Raw genomic sequence first — 17,197 nt, 5'->3', positions numbered from 1 at the left:
GACTTTACGCCCTAAAATTTTTATTACAATTAATAGCCCTACATTTTTACTGAGGTTACATTTTTCCATGCAAAGAGCTCGGAGAGATGGGATTAGCAAGATACCAGTATAATGACCATTCTATGGTCTTTGCAAGTCTTTTATAATTTGAAATTGCAGCTTCCTACACAAATGATAGGCTTTTAGGTAGTCCAGCAATTGAAAATATTTGAAAACTTCATGGTACACTGTGTAGAAGATTTATATTTGTCTAAATTCTGCATCTTTGGGCACACCTTCTCTTCGTTTCAGATGTGATGTTTCTGCATTAAGCAGCCTTAAGTAAAGTATACTTGGGTATTAGAAAGCTGTTAGAAAAAACAATTAAATTACACACTTTCATTACTTTTTGGGGTATTTTTCCAGTCCCTAATCCCATATATTTAATTTTATCACAAACTGAATATCGTATTTTTTTCCTGTTTTATTGAACGGGCAAACAGGGGTAGATGGTCCCCCTCCCTAGAGAGGAGACGACCTACTAGTCCCAGGATTCATATCCAGCATGCATCTCCGGAGGATGACAGGTACTAGTCAACTCCTCCCAGTTGAAAAATGGCTTACTGCATCTTGCACTCTCAGAGGAGTACACTGAAATTTAGAAGTGTGCCTATATGTTGACACTTACAACCTCCAGAAGCCCAAAATAAAACAGCAGTTTAGATATCATCTCTGCGTTTTGTTGAACTGTTATAAAGCACTGAAGAATGACCATCTTTTCAAGTTTTCTATTTGTCTGAATAGTCACAAGACATGAAATATGATGTCTGATGCAACAGAACATCATCTGTGTTAATGTTCCTTAGTCTGTTTTTACCTGCTTTTGTAAATGATGGTGGTGCTTTCACAGTGGTGCTTTATAATGTGATAAATTGTTGTAGAGCATATTCTTGTATACATGTTTATTTTCATTGGTTTTGGTTTTTTGTTTTTTAACAAACTGTTCCTAATGGGAAAAAGCCCCACAGGCTGATATGTTGGAGGTCTTGGTAGCATTTTCTAGTTGATGTCTGTAAAAATTGGCACTGTTTGTAAATTCTGTCCAAATCAGCATGGCCTCCATGGAGCAGGTATTCCTAATAAGGTAGGTTTTGATTAAGAACATCAGGGCTCTAAATAAATTTTTATGCTGAATGTCACCTATGATTAATAGAAGCACCTTTGTTTTTTACTTCTCATGGGCTTTCTAATCACCTGAGTTTTGGTATCCCATTGCTTTGGCAGTAGTGATTTTTTTTTTGTTATTTTTTTTTTTCCAGATAGATCCGGGTTTATTTTAAGCAGCCATTGTAATTTATATATTTAAATGCAAATTCAAAATTTTTCTTTCAGTATTTTATATTACAGTAAGTGACAGGATACAGATAATGTAAGTAATACAGGTTAATGTAAATAATCTGTACATGAACTTAAGAAGTTGCTCTTAAAACTGTAAGACTGATATACCAGTGGTGCCAGTGCTTACCTTCTGGTAATGTCTACCCACAGTACTGATATTTTTACTGTGATTTATCTAGTTTGCTTGCTACTGGATATATTCCACTCATACAAGGTGGGAAGAGTGTAACTGTGTTTGGGTAGCATTTCTTTTTAATTTGAGTTAGACAGCATTGTAAGTTAAAAAATTAAATTTGTGAAACATTATTTCAAAGCTGTCCTTCATTAGAGATACTGCATTTCTAGAAATTTTGCCAACACATCCCTTTGATGGGACAGCTATTAATAGTTTACAAATGTACTTTATGTCTTTTAGGCATTTTTAAGTAATTTAGTTCTCATTTTCTGGGTCAATGGAAAGATTGCCTTTGACTTTAGAGTATCAGACTTGAAAAAATCAGTGAACTGAGGTTTTCATCTAAATACTACCATTCCCAATGCCAAATAGTAAGCTTTTTTACGTCAGCTGAAATTTTGTGGAGAAAGGCTGAAAGCATCTAATACTCACCAGCAAACATTTTCCAGTAAAGCATCTGTAGGATATGGAACCTGATATGGGAAAGTTTTTGAGGTGGATAAACAGCAGTCTAATTTTCTGTGTGAAATCGGTGCCTTCTCGTAAGTCTTGCATGCAGTCTGGTCACCAAAATCCTGTGAGGAGCAGTCAGTCACTGATGAATGCAGAAGGAATTGAAGCTAACCTCCATGCTGATGGGTGTTTGCAGCCTACCAGCCTCCAGAAGTTTTCTCCTACATTGAAGAGTTCTGAGAACATTGAGCTCTTTGCATTGCATGTCTGTAGAGAGAATATCAGTGAGGGAATCAAAGGTGCTTTATCTTTGTTTTCTACTCTGTAAGTTTACATTTGTTCTGATTAATTCACATGTTTATTGCAGTGGGCCAATACTACTCAGTTCAATAATTAAAGTTTTTTTAGGATATGCTTGTATCAATTTGACAACTGAAATAGTGGCTGTTGGGGAATGGCTGATGGATCAGCAGGGATAACTAACTAACTGCTCATCACAGCTTTTGAATAATATTTCACAGTTTAATTGACTTTGGCAGACTTCATCTTACTCTTCATTTGAGTACACCACAGATTTATATTACAAATGGGTCCAATTTGCATATAGAGTGCAATCAAGATCTATTTCTGAACAAATTTCTTAAATCTATGACTTATGCATTATTTATAGATTTGATAAATTAATTTTTTACAACATTGTATTTATTTCTAATGGTTATTAACATAAATTTTAATAAAAGTTTTGGCAAGATTGTTCTTCTGGAATTCGTTCACTTGCCATGTCAGGAGGAAGTGACTCCTTGATATGTTGATGAGATGAAGACATGAGTTATGTATTATTTCAGAGCTAAAAATTTTCAAATGTTTGGGTAGTATCATGTATTTCTATGAGATATTTTTAAGGATAGTTTTTCTTTTGAATTTGAGAGCTTCACTGCTTGAAAGTTTTTTTGGGTTTTTCTATTAGAAATTAGAAAGTCTAAATGTCTAATGTCTACAGTTTAGACAGATGGGTATCCAGGGAACTGTGAAATTGTAAATGATGATAAAAACAAGGTGAATGAAATCTGAGCATTTAATGGTAGGTGGAAATTTTATTCAGACTGTTCTTTTGGAAAAGTCTGCATATAATATTAGCATATAACCAAGACTGGATAAAATAATCCTTTTAAAAAATGAATTCTCATACATTTTCAGTTAAGAGAAGTAGCTTTTGTCAGTCAGGTATGCATCTGTAAGAATGCTAGTCCCAGTCACCTGAAGCCAGCTGCAGAGCAAGTGCCCTCCTGGTACTTTCAGATATGGTGCAGATCCAGCCTTTAAGAAAAGTTCAGTAAAAGTCAGGAAGTATAGAACATTACATTCTTGGTGGCTTTAAGGCTACATAAAGTAACACTCACTGCAAGCCACTGAGGACTCTTGTACAAGCCAGTAATAAATCGTTTAAAAATATTGGACACTGACAAAATGTTATGTTGTCACTTCAGAAGTAGTGATTTTTAATTTTGGTAGAAATAGTGTCATATTTCTTGTGTAGATTTGTTTAGACACAACTGTTAAGTATATTGAGGCACATAGCTTTGGAACATGAATGGTAAATAGCTTGTCTGTATATAAAATAATATATAGTGCCTGTCTATATATGATACATATTGTTCAATGATTTGGTGTGACAGTTGGAAGATTTATGATCTTAAAAAGAAATTTTAGCATTCCCTGACCCTAATGGAGGTATAGATGCAAATATATTACATAGCTTACATTATTAGTGGACCATAAATTTTACTGAGTTTTCTCATTAAAATCCAAATTTGGTATTTAAAAAAAAAAAAAACAAACCAACTTTCATTGATAGAGCTTATAATATATTTCATTAAAAACTAATAATAAACCAACAAGGTAATAATATTTTTGCCAGATTGAAAGCTGTGAATAAATTCTGCAGCTTCAACAGAAATAAAAATACGAAAGACGTTCAGAAATATTCCCATGCTTTTTTTATAAAAAAAAAAAATCTGAGGAATTTATTCCACTTTGCTCTTGAATTATTGTTAATTATTACTGTAGCAGACTGTCTGGCAATAGAATATGAAGTTTTCATCAAAATACATGAAATTAGGAAATTTACTTGCGTTTTCAGGAGAATTTCATAATATAATGACAAAATAAGCATCTTAAGCAAAAAGGTGTTTTGTATGTTTATATATAAATCAAATGAACAATACTGTGTTGTTCTTTATTCTCAAGATTAATTCTCAAGAAGGATGATAGAACCTATTAATAACAGTGGTGCCATTCAGAGTGTAGAGTATAAAGGTTTTTAAAAATAGAGTTGTGGCTTTCATTCTATACTTCATTACATTTTAGACTGTTATTACATCTAAACTTTTATAGTGTTTGGAAGAGGAAAATGAGAAATACAGCTGTTTTCAATAGATAGTGACTTAATGCTTTTTGTTTATCTATTTGACTGCATGTCTCCACCTTCACTGCATGTGACCATCTCTCTGTTTCTGCTCATTCCGTCCAAATTCACATCCATGTTTCCAAATATTATGAAGAACAAGGACGCTGGAGTTTTGCATTCCAAAACAGGACAGTGTAGACCACCTAAGTGCTAAACCTGGAGCAGCACAGAGGTATCCTTATTTACTCAAATCATAGATCAAAGTAAATGAGATATTGGTTATAGTGTATATTCTTCATATGCTCTGCATACTGACAATTCCAGTTACTTGCCCTTAAAAAATGGCAGGATGCAGCCTATCACGCAATCCCCAGTCCTAAACTTTCACACACTTTTTTTTTTTTTTTTTTTTTTCCTGGTTTTATGTGCAAGCACATATATGCATGTATCATTCATGGAAAATATTTTTTTTTCTCCAAAGAAGTATGTTTAGGAGGTAAATTGGAGTATGATGTGAGTGCACTCTTTGTCCACTGCACATGAGCAGGAAAGGACAGCTCCATGTAAGTGCACACCTGCCAATGCCCTGTGTGTTCAAGCTGAGCCAGGAATCCAGTGCTGCCGGAGGCTGTTGAGCTAACTGGAAATGTATACAGCATCATCTTAGCCAGAGGGAGGAAACAGAATGGAAACTGATTTAAAATAATTTCTCTCTCAAGGGCAGCCCTGAGAGCAGAGAAATAAGTGTACTCAGGTCATTAGTGCTGTGTAGTACTTTGTTACTTGTCACAGCAAAGCACGTCCTGCTCTTAGCTTTTCTATCCTACTAAAACCACTCACTGTATGCTCTCTTCCTCCATTGTCTGCAATGTCACAATCTAGGCAAGCAACTTAAGGAGTAAGAGAAAAATAAGCCCCAAACAGAACCAACTAAACAGAAAATGAAGAGGGTGACATAGTTTGAATGGTAATGCTGCTGCATACGGTGGATCTAGCCATAACTTTACATACTTTGCTAACTGTTGGTTTTAAGTAAAACTGCAGCGTTTAATATGTGCATTTTCCTCTGTATCCACTTTATATTTGTCCTGGTAAAGGAAAAATATTGAAAAATAATGAGATTATACAAAAAATAAATCTGAAAAAATAGTTTGAAGACAAAAAGGATTTCAGTTTTTAATCTGACGTACTATTTTTTTTGTGATATATTTTTTAAAATCCAGAAAGCATCAGGTAATGACCTCTGCTATGCAGAAAGCATTTTGTATTTTGCTGCAGTGTTTTTTTTGTTGTGGAATCTTCTGCATCACGATATAATTCTCATCCAATATTGCAGTGGGTAAAAGTAATGAAAATCCACTGTGATTATGTTCTTTGGGTATAACTTGGTGTCACAGCTGTTTACGTCTCTTCTGGTTCAGGCACTGGATTACCCTTTATAACCACAAAGGTTTAAAAGGAAAAAAAGTTATTTTAAATATTATTTTTATCTCTCTGTTTTGCACATAGTAATTCCTATATAGGCTAATATATGGCATTGATTGTATCATTGCAAGATCTTGCGTGTATTAAAATTTGTCAGCGTTTCTGGTCTAGGAATGAATAATCATCACTCCCTGGTTTTACCACTCCTGAAACACTGTATGCACTTTTTCTTCTGAAAAAATAATGCATATTGATGGTTTTCTGAGGTTTAAAGTAGTAAATCCTAATTTGTAAAGCTAACATTGCTATGGATAGTACAGAAAATTTTGGAACACACTACTTGCAGAGATTTACTTATTATATTTATAGTCTTGGGCAATAATGGTGAAATGTGGCTTTACCTTTGTTCTTACATGTATATACTCCTATTACTCTTCACTGTTCTTATTTAATATCTGAGTGCTTAGATTGTCTGAGGTAACTAGTACCTCACTATCCAAATGTCAGATGAATTCTGTAAAAGATTTGTGTAGGAAAGGAGTGAAGGAGTGAAATAATTTCTAACTTACTTATATTGACTAGGAGAAAGATAGCATTGGTTTAATCTGTTTCTAAAAACTTTAAAAGGTAACAGAATGAGATTTTTGAAAAAACAAGTTTTTATTAATACAGTGACAGCCTTTTTAAAATCTGATATGATGCAGTATTTGTTTTGCTTTTGAAATTTAGATTTAAAAGTGATTTTTAAATCCATTTAAACCTTCAAACAGTATTTTCTGGTTCTTTCTGCAAGGTTTTTTTCCTGCTGTCTACTCTGAACTTGTTTCTCATGCTGTTAAGAGATGACTTAAAGGCTGATGAGGAGTCATTTTTTCTAGTCAAATACAGGCTGTGAAGTGGAAACTAGTTGCAGGCTCAGTCAGGATTAATGTTTTCTTCCCTGCTTTGGTACCTCATAAGTTTCACACCAGGAGCCTCAATCATACCTAATTAATGCAATGTCTCTTAAACCTCGACTTCACCAGCCTGTTTATGGTGATAGTTGTCACTTTCTCATCTGTCAACCGTTTCTTTTACTACCTTTATAATACATGAATAAATAATCTTCATATTTCTGTATTCTTTTTCTTCTTTGTTTATTTCCTTTCTGACATGTCATTTCACAGGCAGTCCAGAAAAGTGGAAAGATACAGCAGCCAAAAACAAACTAGGAAAGGCCCTGCAGCTGAAACGGAAAGGTAGGAGTGTTGATTGATGTGTAAACATCTCTTATTTTCAGTCTGATTCCAGTTTTTGGAATATACCTCTAATAAGACTTTTTTAGAACATTTATGACAGTACCAAAAGCTGTATTGTCATAATTAAGAGTATTATGTATTTTGGATCTGTATTATTAACACTGTGTTCCATACATACGGAATTTTTCTGGCATTCTCCATCATTGCAGATCAGCTCAATGGCAAAGACTAGAAGTCCTTTTCTGTACTTTAACACTCATTCTTTTTCAAAAAATCCATATTTTACATTAACTTTGAGGATAAAAAAATAATGGATTATATAAATAGATAACTATAATAAATTAATAATTCAAAATGTCTCTGATCAAATGAATTTCACTTTAAAATAGAAAAAATTTAAGTTGCACATTTAAATCTATCATAGAGTAAAATTACTGTAAAGACTGCAACTTTTTTGTATTAATTGAATTTTTCTGAATTTGTATTGTCATTATATCTTTTAGCTTTGATGCTAAAGTAGTATGGGGTTACATATTCAAATTCTTAAGAAAAAATGAAAAAATAATATATACTGAATAATAAGTACATCTAGTTAAGTTTTAAACCCTTTATATTGACTGAAATAAGAGCAGTGAGGAGGGATGAGATCCTGTCTTTGTTCAGTTCATGTTATTTTGATTAGCAGAGGTGAAATGTACATGTTTACATTATGAGAGCTTAAAAACTTCCATGAACAACACAGACATCTCTGTTTTCAATGAAAATGCACATTATGTAGCAAAACTTCAGAGCTTTTTTTTAGTTTTACTGCTTGCAGCCCCAGATTATAGTTCCTGAACCAAAAGCAATGGTTACATTTTCCTTGAGTCAGATGATTCTGTTGTCACAACAACCCCGGTGCTTTTTCAATTTAAGTCAGAGAGATTACCTAACTGATGACTGAAATCCTTGCTGTGATTGATTCAGGGACTGTTGTGCCATGGAGATTACTAAAACCCTTTTTTTTCCCTGTTTTTTCTGACTTCTGAAGAGTAACTGATGTCCAAGGGATGTGCCTCTTGGTAATTCAGCAATGAACCCAGTGAGCAAGAGCAAAGGGAAACATGAATTGTACTGCTTCTTTTTACTTCTCCATGGCACATGTTGTAGGCTTCTGTTTCCATAAAATGATTCACTAGTATTAGATGTGAGACAAAAATGTCTAAATAAGTCTGAATGCTGTAGCTCAGTATTCCGTCATAGATGTAATATTGCACTGGTGCCAGAAAGTTTTGATAAAAAGACAGGCACTGAATTTTCCCGTAAAATATAACTTGAGACTATTTCTTCAAAAATCCATTTTTGTCTTACAGTTGATCTTTATTTTTCCATTTGCAAATCCTACTATTAGTTAAGCGGATTACTGGAATAACCTATCAGTATGCTGTCAGTTTCTCTATAAAGCATTTCAACATGCCATGTAAGATTAAGTTTTCTATGTGTTGTGATAGTTTAGGAAATATACATAAAAGGGGAAAAGCCAGCCTTTTCAGGATAGTTTATAAAGCCTAAAAGTTCTCTTAATTTAATGAGATAAGCCTTCTAGATAGGATTAAGTAAACTGTTCTGAAGGAGTAAAATTGATTACACAAAAATAATTTTCTGCTCTTGTATGAATGATCAAAAATTGGTTCATCCCAATCCTAAAATGTTTTCTTTCAGTCCTAACTGATCACCCTAGAAATGCCAGATGTGACATTACCTGTCATATTTTAGGATACATACAGTCTTTAACTGTACTTTCTATATTTGGCATAGAACACTGTGCCAGGGGTGAGCTGAATTGATGGCCCTCTCTTATTCTTAGTTTTTCTTTATAGTTTCTTAGGTGGCAGAATGCTACTGAGGCATCAGTCTGAAGGGAAAGGAATTTGAATTTTCTTGTGTGCTGGCAGAGCTGGAACCTGTAGGATTCCCCTGTAGGCCACTGCCAGCTGAATTAATAGGTTTGCTGCTTGCAGTGTCACCTTCCTCTGTGAGAAACCAGGAAATGAGATACACATGTACATGCTCATTGCAGTCTCACTGCTCATCAGGTATCATTTTTTCCCCAGATTCCTCTTCTCTATCTACTTCTTATCTCACTTCTGTCTCATTTTCTCGCTAGCTTTCGTCTTCCATACTTGTTCATTGTTTCTTTTTGCCTCATTCTCCTGATCAGCCATTTGCAGGCTTCTTCCTGCAAGCAACAGATCTTTCTTCTAGGACAGCAATTCCTTAATTCCATTCTAGTTGTACTTCAATTGCCTTTTATCTCTCTTTTTATTTGCACCCCAAGAAGCATATTCATCTCATTGTAATACCCCAGCTAACGCAAATCTTAAGCCTGATTTGGCTTCATTTGAGTTAAGCAGATCCTCTATCTTTCTCTTGGAAGGGGACATATCTGTAAGAAGAGTATTACTGGAGAAGGAGATAAATTTCAGAGTTGCAGGTAAGTCCTGTCCTGTTCTGTAGTGGCAGGACGGACTTCTAGTGTTTCACTGGGCTCTCAGATAAATTCCTGGATATTTAACTTCTGAAAGGAAATAAGTCAGAACAGAGAACATGATGGCTTTGTTAGATTGAAGTATTTATCCACAGTAAAAACAAACAAGAACTTTCTGGCCCAGAGTGAGGTCCGTATTTACCTTATGGATGTTATGATGTTCAGACATCTGATAGATGCTTAAAACCTGGTTATGTGCAATAGTTGGCATGGTTTACTTTTGTAGTCAGCATGGAGAAACAGACATTTTCAGAAGTCAGGTCATCTTTGTTATTGTGAGCGTGTTTCAGAATCAGGAAATTCAGTATCTGCAAGAATGTTATGGTTATCACTAGGGCAAGCCAGGAGTTCAGCTTAAGAAATGTTAGCATTTAAGAGAGAGAATACAAGCTCAAGCAAGAGAATCTTGATTTTTTTGCATTGTGACTGTTCTTCCACAGGAACGGTTACTGATGAAATGGTTTTGAATCCAAACCTGTTTGTTATCCTTGGTAGACATCCTTGTGTTATTTCATATATAGGGGCTTTTTTAGGATTAGTTCTTAGTGTATGATAGTCATATGAAACAGGCAGTTCCTTGGATACCTTGACCATATCTTGTGGGGGAGTTGTGCTGGGTGTGTGAAGGGAGACTTCATAAGTCTGCAGAAATTGAAAAAAAAACCCAAACCAAACAAAAAAACCCAAGCCAAAAACAACAGACAAAACCACCCCATGTTGAAATGATGGCACAAGAATTGAAATTTCTGATATAATTTGTGATGCAGTAGTACCATTCACAAAAGGCTGCCCTGTTGGAAAGCCAAAGAGTAAAAAGGCACAGTTAGAATATTTTGGCACTCTACGAACTTGAATGTTTCAGGTTATCTTATACCTGTAATGTATGCAGTTTTTGAACTAGTAGTAATTATGCTCTGTTATACTGACATGATTAATCATTTAACTGCATAATATGAATTGTACTTTCATTAGAGTTCCTTTAGAACTATATTTCTGTTTTAGTACTTACAAGTACGTAAATAGATTTTTTATTTCAAGCTGTAAAGGAAACTAAGGGAATCACAGGTGTGCTTCCATATTGTCCTTTTTTAGGTCACTAACTGAAATGCAGTTAATATTTTTAATAAAGATAAAAGGTATGTTTTAGAAACAGAAATGCTTTGTGGTAAACCCAGGTATTCATAGCCTACTCTGTGGTAGTCCTTTTGTCATACATGTTGTTAGTTTGTGTTTGCTGTGTTTAGGGTGCAGCTAGAGTTTTTGGCCAACTGTCCACTGTAAGCACTGCAGTTCAACAGTTCCACAGTTAGGGTCATGTGTATTTGCAGTGGTGAGTGTTCTGCAGTTTGTCATTTTGAAAATGGATTTGCATTCAGAATTAACAACTTTCATGTGAAACCTCAACCCTAGTCCCGCAGCCAGGATTTGCAATGTTCTTTTGTGGAGGGGGGCATTGGGAAGGTGTGCCTGGAGCTAACAACTGAACAGTTTCTTTTTGGCCCTGATGTTTTAGGGGTCTGCTACCATGTCTTTCTAGAAGGGGACTTCCACCCCCACGAACGACTGAGCAGCCAGTCATTAGGGGAAAACACCACGCTCGCTCCAGGTCGAGTGAGCAGGCTAGTGTCAGACCCTTATGCCCCGTACATCACCTAGCATCCGGAGGCTCGGCGCCACCTTCTCCACTTCTGACAAGGTTGCTATTATGTGTCCAGCATAGCTTTCATGTTCTGCCTCCAAGGTTTCAGTGTGGTGTGGTACTTCTCTGAGCATACATGGCACATTCACTCATTCTGGCACTGTAGATTATTCTCTCTTCATGGTATTTATACTTATCCCATATCCTTTATGCCATCTATCTTCACCATCCAGATGGTACTTCTTGCTGATGAACTTAAATAGTTATGCAAATTAAAAGGTTGGCTGTGTCTCATCCTTCCATTGTTGTGTTTTGTTCTGTATCCATAAGAAAATTATCAAAGTATTTTTCTTAAACACTGTGCAGAAAATCACATGTTGTTCACACATCTAACTCTGATCTTACAGGCTAAGAGAAAGTAAGCTGATCTACCTAGTGAAAGCCAAAAGTATTTTGAACTTGCACAAATGTGCTACTTTAAATTAAAAATTATCTACTTGGGACTTGATAAACAGTGATTATTCACTACAGTGAGAGTGACATTACTATAACTGGCAAGGGCATTTCACAGTAAGCTCTCCTCAGCGATCTGCTGCTTCTCATCTTTGTTTTACTTTCTTAAACCTTTTCCCCACAGTTATCATAGGTGCCCATACTTATTTTAAATGTTAGGGTTCCGAAGGTGTTTGATGTGTTACACTCCAAAACTGTATCTATGAATAAGACATCAAGTAGCCAAGATGTTCTGAAACAGTGCTAGCTAGAATTCAGCAATTCAGCCAAAGTGGTTTAGGAATTCAGCCAAAGTGGTTTAGGGTATTTACCTAGATATGAATATTAAAAGTCTTGTGCATGTTTTGCATGCACACACAGCTAATTGCACACACACACCCCCTCCCTTCCCCCACCCCAATGCAAAGGTTAAAGGTCTTTTTCCTTCTTTGAGTTCTGGGAAAAACCACAGGCTATCCTATGGGAATAGATACTTTCTGTCCCTGTCCAATTCTGTGTGGCCTTGTGCAATTATTGCATCAGCACAAAGGGAATACTAAATCTAATAAAACATAAAAGTGACAATTTATATTGTCCTTGTACCAGTGTAGGAGAATATATATAAATTGTGAGTCATAATCATAAATGGTTCTTAAAAAACTGCTTTTCATTCGATGGTTTTTCACTATTCATTTATCAAAAAAACCCCCAAAATTAAAAAAAACCCCAAACCTGAACAAAACCAAATAAATAAATAACTTAAACAAACAAGAAAATAAAAGGAAGTAATTTCTCCATAGCTGAAGGTAGCTAGAGAAATTAAATGTGAGGCCTTATAAATTGACTAGCTGTCTAGACCTGAGTATGTGCATATGTCATAGACCAAATGCAAACTTTTTCAAACCCATCTTCAGTACCTGCAACTTAAATTGTATTTAAAATTCAAATGTAAAACATCTCTTCATTTGCCTTATTTTGCTTTTATCTGAATCTCATTTGCAGAACCCATCAACAAGGAAGTCCCACGCAGTCTCCTCCTGCAGACACCTCCTTCAGCAGTCGTAGGGGAAGACAGCTACCGCAAGTTCCAGTAAGAAGTGGCAGTACAGAGCAAGGTATCAAATAATGAGCTTGTGATAGCTCAAACTCTTTGATTTCTTACCTTTCTTTACCTTAAGTCTTCTTGCATAACTACATGTCCAGTGCTATAATTCTACCAGTAAAACAATAGAAGAGAATGAAAGCATCTTTGTAGTTGGGGAAATCCGGTGAAGTTTGACTGGTGGCTTATTACATGTGGTTTAATCGCCTTAATTTTCTAGTACCCTTTTATGTTTAAAATTTCTGTTAGAGTCATGGTAGTTTCCATCATATCTAATATGTTATCAACAAAAAAAAAAAACAGGGTCAAAGATTTTGACAGTCTTACTAATTTTTTATTTTGTGGTTTATATTTATTGTTGTGCATTATTAACATAGATTAATAATAAATGTCACAGATCTGTTTTTCTTCTGGAGTTCATAGTTCAGTGAGTAAAGAATGAAAATAATTACCATGGGAAATGTGAGAGCACAGGTCACCGGCCCTTTCTTGCTTAAGAGTAAACTGATCAGGCAAAGAGTGCTGCTCTTTTCTGAAAAAGACAATTGTTATGGAAGATGTTTCTTATATCCTAACATCAAATAAGGATGTGCATTACTGTTTCCTTTTCTAGCAACATACTGCATACAGAGAATGAGTTGTTATGGTAAAATGAAGTGGCACAATGGATAGTATTTGTACATTCATGTTTTCTTCTGTGTTTAAAAATACTTGTTTTCTCATTGACTACAAGCAACAACTGAGATTGCCACATACTACAAGGTTTTCTTTGTGGAAACTAAAGAAATGCTTATAATGATGAAATATTGTAGTGCATTACAGAACTGTTAGCAGATCACATTCTTGAACAGATAAAGTTGCTGAGCATGACCACCTTATCATGACAGATTACCAATGAGGTTTTCGTGTATGATGGCTTGCATTAATCTGCAATCAGTTTGCATTAATGTTAAGGCTTTGAGCTGTGATGGCATACAAACCCCTCAATTAGCACACATAAAATGTACTCCTGTTTTATAAATGTTTTTATTTTGAATGACTAATATACTGATATAAGTGGCTTTTATTAACTTTAAACTTTGTGTTCGGGTCCTCTTGTTTTGTAGTGAATCTAGTACTGTTTGAATTATAAACTAGTTACAAACTACATTCAGAGTTTCTATTTCTGCATATTAGCAAGTTGGGGGCTTTGTAGGGAAATGTAATAAATAATGGATTTCAATTTTCTTCCATATTTCTACTTCAATTTCAGAACTTGGTACAATATATAATGATGAATCAGCTTTTAATTTAATTTTAATTTGGCTTTCCTTTGCACATTCATATGTCATCTTTCTGCTGGTCTTGGTAACTGGAGTGTGAGAGTAAAATACCAGTTTATGTTTTGTTGAAGGCGTTGGAAATGAATGTAGAACTAACCATGAAAATGAGTAGAGATGAGATGTGTACAGAAGAGGAAAGAAAAAATGAAAGTTGAGTAGAAGGCCAAAGGTACTCTAGGTTTATAAAGCTGTTGATACTGTGAACACTTGTTAAGTGATGCCGTTTCAGTGAACTCTTGTTTACACTTGTGCTTAATATGCTTGCGCCTTATTTATAGAATGTGCAAATAGGATGCGACGTGGTTTGCTCTGTTGTTACAAATCGTGCCGCCTGTGTCACTATGGCTGTACTACAGCACGTGGAATCAGTGGTTAAAGAGATTTCCTTCTCTGCACAGTACTTTGGTTTCATCTGAGTGACTGACTTTGCTTCTGAAAGGGAGGTTTTCTTATTTTACCCACATTTAATGCTCTATTCAGGCTCAGAACATATTTGCAGAGGAGTACTAAGTTGAATAGGTTTTATAATACGTGTTTAAAGAATTTTGTCAGTATCTGTTGAAATACATGTGCTAGTATGTCTAACTTAATACTACTGCAGGAAATTAAATTCAGTAAGGCCATAAGACCACAGTACTTGCTCTGATTTACATTACCAAATTTTAATATTAGTTTCACCTCTATAATGCCTATCAAATGAGTACCAGGGTCAAATGTAGTGACCAGAAGTGATCTGACCTTACTGTAGTATTGAACCCAAAACATATTGAGTTCTGTAAAAGATTTGCATCAATTGTGCTTGGAAATGGAGTGTGTCCTTAATGGTTTAAATTCACAGTCACCATAGATACAGATGTCAAAATCTAGTGCAATATCCAGATGTCATTGGAAATATTTCAAAATGCATTTTCCTCCTATATTTTGATGGTCATCCTGATGTCTTGTGTTTCAAGGAAAACCTGTATGGTATGCCATAAAGTATCATTTTTTATAGTAAAGTACTTTTTACATTCCATAAAAATCCTATTGTTTCATGAGGGTCAAATACTCATCAAAATATATACATCTATGAATCTGAATGTATACATATATGCATTTAAGTATGTTATACAAGGCATAGTGATTGCTGCAAAAAGATTGCATATTTGTATATCAAGAATGGGCTTCTTATTTGCTCTTTTGCACATTCAGGAGACATAGAAGAATCCAGTGAAGCAAGTTTATTACTCTTTAAAATTCTCATTATGGAACAAACGAGAGTTAATGAAGGAGCAAGAGACCAGTAGCAGTTTTCATGTGGAGAAACAGAGTGACATTTTGACTACTAATCTTTAATCTTTAGCTATCTTTAGCTTTAGCTGTGTAAGTGATCACATCCATGCTAATAAGGCTTTACTGAGGTTGTATTTCAGAAATTCCATTTTGTTGTCAAGTTTAGAACTAAAAAAAGGTTGTCTCCTTGTCTCTAACAAATGATGTTGTCTTATTTACTACTCTATTTGGCAGTCTGAGAATTATAAAAATTCAATTTATGGCAAAATAAGGTAGTTTTGCAAGGTCCTGAATAATAATAGATATACTTTCTTTAAAGAAAAATCTCAGAGAGGTAATTGTTACAGAGAAGACCAAAGTAGTGATCCTTATTCCATTGCAGAAATAGAGTTGGTACTACAGATCAGGAATGGGGAAACACCTTAAATGTAGAGGAAAAGGTCAAGTTTGAGGACTAAAACCTTAAAACAGCATTATAATTCACACTGGCAAAAAAAAAGCAAAAAAAGAACAGGCTTCTTGGCGATTATGTTCTGAAGGGGAGAGCAACTTTGTGTAGCTTTAGAGTGGAGGAGAGGCATAGTTATTTTCACTTGAGACAATTTAAACTAAATAGTAGCAATTCGAGAGCATGCAGACTTTAAAAAGTGGTTGCAGTTAAGACTGTAGGCTTCTGTAATTTTTAGGCAATGTGATTTTTATTTTTATTACAGTCATATTCAAGGAAGACATAGCTGTATTTATTTCCTTTGCAGCCCTGTCAGCAGTATTTCTTAGAGTGCAAGACACATTGAGATGCTGTTGTATTGAAAGGTCTTGAGATGTTTCAATACTGAAAGTTAGTCCTTTATAGGTGTGTCTGTGTGTGTTTTCAAGACATCACAATTTAACAGTCATTTCCCTAATTTATGCTACTAAAGAAGTGGTTTTGATTTTTTTTTGTATTAATGGATGATTTTATAAAAGGACCTAATGCTATGAAGATGTTTTGGCTCAGTGACTAAAGCAGTGAAGTTCTAAGCCATGGTAAGGACAATGGTATATTCTCAATATGTCATTCTGTGCTGGGCTATAAGAGATTTGCATCACTGGTTTTTTATTTTCATCATGTTTGAGTGGAACTGTGCAAATTGTGAAGAGGGGTGGGAATTCTGCATTGACTTTGCTTTTCAGCTGTTTCTATAAGAACTTTGTGATGTAGTTGCATGGTTTTTAAGTTACACTTTTGTATAAAGGATACCTCTGTGATCTTTATCCAGTCTGTCCTCTGTCATTGCAGCTATCAAACATCACAGGAATTCTTGCTTGGATATGATTTGAGGGTGGGTTTCTACACTTTTGCATAATGGTTGATCGATGTATTGATCAAGGAAGTGAATACACCAGCAGATGTTAGTAGGGATTATATTAGGTAATCTAGCAAGTAAATAACAACAAAAAAAAAGTACTATTGAAGTTTATGAACCAGCAATAAAAATGTGCAATGATTGTAGTATAGAAACAATCTTTCAGGGCTAATTCGTGCAAAACAGGTCTTACTCCCTCTATCTGCTTCTATTTGGGTCTTCACAGCATGGTTTCTTCTTCATAGCTTTGACAATGTAGTTTCCTATTTCAGAAGTCATATAATGAGAGTAAAGTTTGTGATAATAGTCTGTTTCCATGTGAAGAGCATCTATAAACCTGACTGAAGCAGTGTGGTTGTGTGTGTTTCCAGTGGCATCTGGTGACAGCAGTAGGGCTCATGTGGTGACACTGAGCAAAGCAA

At 35.0% G+C, this 17,197-nt stretch overlaps 1 protein-coding gene across 27 annotated transcripts in view; it reads left to right on the top strand.

The window, feature by feature from the left end:
• Window positions 1-17,197, top strand: part of RIMS1 (regulating synaptic membrane exocytosis 1) — a 246,029-nt gene that overhangs the window by 147,034 nt on the left and 81,798 nt on the right. For 15 of the 27 annotated variants that reach the window (XM_017739265.1, XM_017739252.1, XM_017739268.1 and 12 more), the window contains 5 exons: window positions 483-566; window positions 4,567-4,644; window positions 7,004-7,075; window positions 11,116-11,298; window positions 12,736-12,848. In XM_017739265.1, coding sequence (XP_017594754.1) covers window positions 483-566; window positions 4,567-4,644; window positions 7,004-7,075; window positions 11,116-11,298; window positions 12,736-12,848 — 530 coding nt within the window. The remainder of the gene's footprint in view (window positions 1-482; window positions 567-4,566; window positions 4,645-7,003; window positions 7,076-11,115; window positions 11,299-12,735; window positions 12,849-17,197) is intronic. The other 12 variants (XM_017739272.1, XM_017739275.1, XM_017739273.1 and 9 more) reach the window with 6 other exon arrangements.

This window comes from Corvus brachyrhynchos, unplaced genomic scaffold, assembly GCF_000691975.1.
Source record: "Corvus brachyrhynchos isolate BGI_N302 unplaced genomic scaffold, ASM69197v1 scaffold136, whole genome shotgun sequence".
In the NCBI taxonomy this organism is placed as follows: Eukaryota; Metazoa; Chordata; class Aves; order Passeriformes; family Corvidae; genus Corvus; species Corvus brachyrhynchos.
The sequence above is the reverse complement of the archived record's forward strand: the minus strand, read 5'-3'. Positions and strand labels throughout refer to the sequence as shown.